Source organism: Schistocerca gregaria, chromosome 3 (genome assembly GCF_023897955.1).
Source record: "Schistocerca gregaria isolate iqSchGreg1 chromosome 3, iqSchGreg1.2, whole genome shotgun sequence".
NCBI classification, from domain to species: domain Eukaryota; kingdom Metazoa; phylum Arthropoda; class Insecta; order Orthoptera; family Acrididae; genus Schistocerca; species Schistocerca gregaria.
In genome coordinates this window covers 609525842-609531841 of record NC_064922.1, presented here as the reverse complement: position 1 = coordinate 609531841, position 6000 = coordinate 609525842, and the positions used below count along the sequence as shown (strand labels likewise).

General features: G+C 38.6%; 1 protein-coding gene across 2 annotated transcripts in view; it reads right to left on the bottom strand.

Moving 5' to 3' along the window:
* Positions 1-742: 742 nt before the first annotated feature.
* Positions 743-6000, bottom strand: part of LOC126353774 (uncharacterized) — a 45702-nt gene continuing 40444 nt past the window's right edge. For both annotated transcript variants that reach the window (XM_050002854.1, XM_050002852.1), the window contains exon 3: positions 743-1573. In XM_050002854.1, coding sequence (XP_049858811.1) covers positions 1016-1573 — 558 coding nt within the window. In that variant the 3' untranslated portion in view covers positions 743-1015. The remainder of the gene's footprint in view (positions 1574-6000) is intronic.

Sequence of the window (6000 nt, the reverse complement as noted above, 5' to 3'; positions counted from 1 at the left end):
CATGTCTAGGGGTATTAATACTATTTGTAGGATCATATACATGGCTATTCTCAACGCGTGTGCGCGCGTAGGTGGTTTCTTTATTTACACAAGTTAAAAACAAAAAACACATTGTGACTGAGAACACAATGGAGCTGCCTGCTTACACTTAAACTATTTTCTCACATGTTTTCCCGGCACTTCATCTTTTCAGCCAGATTCTTTCTTCCTCCATGTTACTAGTTACAAATCCCTGTTAATGACTACATATAACACACACACACACACACACACACACACACACACACACACACACACACACACACACACACACACACACACTTTCGAACCTTTTTACTATTTAACTTAACAAGCATACATGACACTTTCAGTTCCAAGACCACAGTAGTTCTTTAAGTCTCGTGTGTTTTGTAGTTGTTATATGCTACATTTTAACTTCTTTGTATGAACTTATGATCATCCACAGGCTTGTCATTTTTAAAATTAGTAAATTTTTTATCTTATCTACATTTTTCCCTAGCTGATTTGCCTTTTAGTATAGCTGCATTTCTATCAGTATTCAAGGGCACAAGTCAAATGCATAAAAGAAGATGTAACTGTAGCAGTGGAAATCCGAAGATGTACGAAAATCATTAAAAAAAGGAGGTCTACAATGAAATGATCAACATTCTGAGTAACAAATATATGTCAAAATCTAAAGAGAACTATAGAAGGCAGGTAAAAGAAAGAAAAAATTTGTGGAGATGCAAATGAATTCCATTTATTAACAACGTCATGATGCAGAATTTTCACATTTTCTTTTAAAAATTAAGGAAATCTTCAAACCATCTAAATTTTTATAGTTTGCCTTTGAGGCAAGTAAACAAGTTTTGTCAGTGAGTATATATGTGGCATATAAGTATATTCACTGTCAGATACGTCTGACTGTAAAAAGCAAGTAAATAAGTAAAAAAATTTATACAGCCTTATAAAATGTGAGTTTTACTACCAATGGGGAAAAAAAAAATCAAATACCTCAATACAAAGATGTATAATCCCTTATAAGATTCATGATAGTTGCAGCTTTAGGATTAAAAAACTCTGTTCCAGGTTGGGAGTCACTAATTATGCCAGCTAATTTAACAAAAATCTCATCACCAATACCAAGTATGGCCAGAGTGCGTTGTAACTCAACACAGCGTGGGTCACACATCACCTGAGGAACATTCTTTGCTTTTGCCTGCAACTCCTGTATCTTAGCTGCTTGGGCTTGTGACACTTTAGAAACCCTCGTAACAACGTCCTGGAGGCGGAAGAGAGAATTTCTCATGCCAGCAATCCTACGCTCCCTGTCCCAGAACCCCAGCTGGGCAGGCTGTGGGGCCTCCGCTTCTGGCACAGCATCCTCAGCATCATCTGCTAGCCGTACTATTTTGGTTGGAGGCTCAGCTGTAGTCTCATCTTTTGTGGGGCTTGATGTAGTGGTGGTTGGCTGACGAATGCTCTGATCTGCCTCCACATCGAGAGTGCTGGTACTTGTAGATGCTGCCTCAGCTTGTGATGAAATGATTGGCTTCCGAAGCCGCTGTTTGGCCTGTGGAATTTGTTTTCAGTGGCTTAGTCAAAAACATTTCAGCTTTTGTATACTACTAAATGATCTTACATAAACCAAGAACAAATGTTAGTACAACATAGCAAGTAAAGCTAAGTATTGATATCATACAAGCCCAATGGGAAAACAAGGAAACCTTATTGGCTTATATCTCACAAGATTTAAAAAAAAAAAAAAAAATAAATAAATAAATCATGGAAGAACTGACCAAACTAAAAGCACTAAAATCCTGTTCTTACTAACTAATGAAGGAGGTGAAATGCTACACAATATGTAAATTCCAACCACATTCAGCTCAATGCCTGTTAAATTTAGGGAAAGTCAACATTTAGTTAAATGTTGCACTTGACAGCACATAAAATGGCATTAAAACAGAATCATGAAACATTATAGGCCTATATTTATTTATGATTACTTAGTATTCTAACTCAAGGAAAACTTTAGTAGGGCTATTTCTCCCAACTCTGAACTAAATATCACACACACATCATGCAGCACTTCCGACCATTAATCTACACTTAAACTGCAAGCATCTGCCTTTAAACTTTAATATTACACAACTGAGTACTGTTTTGCTGTACGACTACATAAGATCCAAAAATATGGACAAACAACTCAATGAGTTGATGCAAACCATTAAGGGTGCTACAAGATCAATCCCAAAAGTGTTCCTGAGTCCCATACAAACATCTAAGCTACACTAGAAAAATGCATCTGTGAAACATTGTAACAAAATCACTGTCATTTACAGAACACATGGTATGTGTAGCTGATTCTCCCAGGCTTTGATGTAATACTGATGGTGTGTCAGCCGAAAAGAAGAAAAACTGGACATAGTAAGTGGTACTGTGTCTGTGAGTGTGTTCACCAAAGTAAAACAATAGTGTGGAGAAGTAGACAGACATGTAGTACACTCTTAGTGCAGGTCCCAAAAGCCTGTTGCTTGCTGAGCAAATAAGAATTTCTGTGCACAACTCATTTGAAGCGGTTGGTATCAGATGACTAACAGCACTTACAGTGTTGGCAGCTTTCCCATGGCTTGCTGCTACTGGCAGTGGTTCACACAACAAACCATGGCAAGTGCACAAGACAAATCATGATGTAGATAGTCAACAAGATTACTGTTTGTACTTTCCCATAACTTGTAAATAAAGTGAACTCTTTACTTCATTGTCTTAGGTTAGAATTTAATCACATGATCGGAATTTTCATAAAAATTGGACATAAGACAGACACATAGGCCTCTGCACTGATGAATGTTTACTTCTGGCTACATTACATGTCAATCTATTATGGCACTCATTTTTCCACTGAGATTTGGCAACTTCTCCAACTAATACGCAAATTATCACATTCTTCCAGTCACCACAGAAACATGAAAATAAGGCACTCTCCATACTGAAAACAAATGTCACCAATTTGTATCTTCTGCCGAGGGGTGGGGTGGGGGGAAATCGCAGACACACTTTAGCCTCAGATGACATGAGAACTAGCTTCAAGAGTAGGACTGTTGACCTTTTAAAAAGTATTGTGAATCCAATATATCAATTTTTAAAAAAACATTTTTATTATCAACTATTGATATATCAAAGGAAAAAATATCAACGTACTGGCCTATAAAATTATCAACTGCACATTGTAAATATACTGCCAGCTTTAGAGCTGTACATTTAAGTATTGATTTGTTGTTGTCTTCAGTCCTGAGACTGGTTTGATGCAACTCTCCATGCTACTCTGTCCTGTGCTAGCTTCATCATCTCCCAGTACGTACTGCAGCCTACATCCTTCTGAATCTGTTTAGTGTAGTCATCTCTTGGTCTCCCTCTACAATTTTTACCCTCCACACTGCCCCTCCAATACTAAATTGGTGATCTCTTGATGCCTCAGAACATGTCCTACCAACCGATCTCTTCTTGTCAAGTTGTGCCACAAACTCCTCTTCTCCCCAATCCTATTCAATACTTCCTCATTAGTTACGTGATCTACCCATCTCATCTTCAGCATTCTTCTGTAGCACCACATTTCAAAGGCTTCTATTCTCTTCTTGTCCAAACTAGTTATCGTCCATGTTTCACTTCCATACGTGGCTACACTCCATACAAATACATTCAGAAACGACTTCTTGACACTTAAATCTATACTCAATGATATATTTCTCTTCTTCAGAAACGCTTTCCTTGCCATTGCCAGTCTACATTTTATATCCTCTCTACTTCAACCATCATCAGTTATTTTGCTCCCCAAAATAGAAAAACTCCTTTACTACTTTAAGTGTCTCATTTCCTAATCTAATTCCCTCAGCATCACCCGACCTAATTCGACTACATTCCATTATCCTCGTTTTGCTTTTGTTGATGTTCATCTTTTATCCTCCCTTCAAGACACTATCCATTCCGTTCAACTGCTCTTCCAAGTCCTTTGCTGTTTCTGAGGTTCGCTGATGACTTTGTAATTCTGTCAAAGTTTTTATTTCTTTTGAAAGGATTTTAATTCTTACTCCTAATTTTTCTTTTGTGTCCTTTACTGCTTGCTCAATATACTGTTTGAATAACATCGGGGAGAGACTACAACCCTGTCTCACTCCCTTCCCAACCGCTACTTGCCTTTCATGCCCCCTTGTCTCTTATAACTGCCATCTGGTTTCTGTACAAATTGTAAATAGCCTTTCGCTCCCTGTATTTTACCCCTGCCATCTACAGAATTTGCAAGAGATTATTCCAGTCAACATTGTCAAAAGCTATCTCCAAGTCTACAAATGCTAGAAACGTAGGTTTGCGTTTTCTTAATCTAGCTTCTAAGATAAGTCGTAGGGTCAGTATTGCCTCACATGTTCCCATATTTCTACAGAATCCAAACTGATCTTCCCCGAGGTCGGCTTCTACCAGTTTTTCCCATTCGTCTGTACAGAATAGTTATACAATTTTATTGTAATCAAACAGGAAATTTACAAGAACATTTTTTGACATGGTCTCCTTGCGTTTCAACACACTTGGTCCATCGTTTTACAAGCTTCCTGATGTCCTCTCATACAAGAAGGTTCTCGGTTGAGCTGCAAGCCAGGAATGCACCACTTCTTTCTCTGCTTTGTTCGAGACAGCCCCTTAATGCTTATTTCAGTGGACCGAACAAGTGATACTCAGAAGAGGGCAAGATTGAGACCATATGGAGGATGATCCAGTACTTCAAATTTGAGTTTCTGGAGCATTTCAGCAGTGTGGGCAGCAGTATGCGGATGAGCATTGTCGTGCTTTTGACAGCAATCCCGCGAATTGCAGCCTTTAGCCTGGCAGTAAGCATCTCACTGTAACGTACACTATTGTTGTACCCCTTTCCCAATAATGTTCCTGTACTGGACCTTGTGCATCCCAAAAAACTGTAAGCATCAATTTCCTGCAGTCGGTTGGTTCTTGAGCTTTTTCTTGCACGGCTACTTTGGATGTTTCCATTCCACACTCTGCCGTTTACTCTACGGCTCATAATGATGGATCCATGTTTCGTCACCTGCAACAATTCTAAGTAGTTGCCCCTTCGTTACCATAGCGATCCAAATGTTTTTTTGCAGATTTCCAAGTGCATTTGTTTATGCAACTGTGTGAGTTGTTTTGAAATCCATCTTGCACGAGCTTTATGAAACCCAAGTCTGTTGTGGATGATTTCGTAAGCAGAACTGTGACTGATTTGCAGACGATGTGCCACTTCGTCAATAGCTAATCATAGGTCTAAGAGAATCATTTCACAGGAACACTCAATGGTTTCTTCATTTGTGGTAGTAAATGGTCATTCGGCTACTTCATCATGCATATAACTTGTGCGACCATTTTGGAATTTTTCCAATCCATTCGTAGACACTCCGTCATGGCAAAATGACGTTCCCATACTGTACCAAAAGTCTTCAATGAATTTTGGCCCTCAATACGCCTTCCCACTACAACAAATGGATCACTGAATAATGTTGTTCTTTGGTGCAAACCAACAGCAGAGCAGCATTGATCAAACAGCATGGCAGTGATAACTAAACTAACCTAGCAGCTTGAAAATTGCAAAGATATAACAAAAAATAACCAAAGCACACATCAACATAAAACAACAGTGCTACCGCAAAAATAGCTAATTGTGGATAATAATTGACTTACCCTCACATATTCTGAAGTAACAAATTCAAACCATTCCCATCCTTCAGGAAACTTGACTGTAAAGCAGCAGATGTGGCAGAATTCAAAAACATCGGTGTTAAATATCTTGCAGATACAGACATACTGTTCATCCCAGAAACAGACCATCAAAAATCAGGCTGCCCCGTTTGGATGACTTTGTTCAAACTCTCATCATATGACACACAAAAGAAACCAATTTCCCTAACTTTGTTAGGAGATTCTGGAAATGAGGGCCAAGTCCATAATGACAACTTA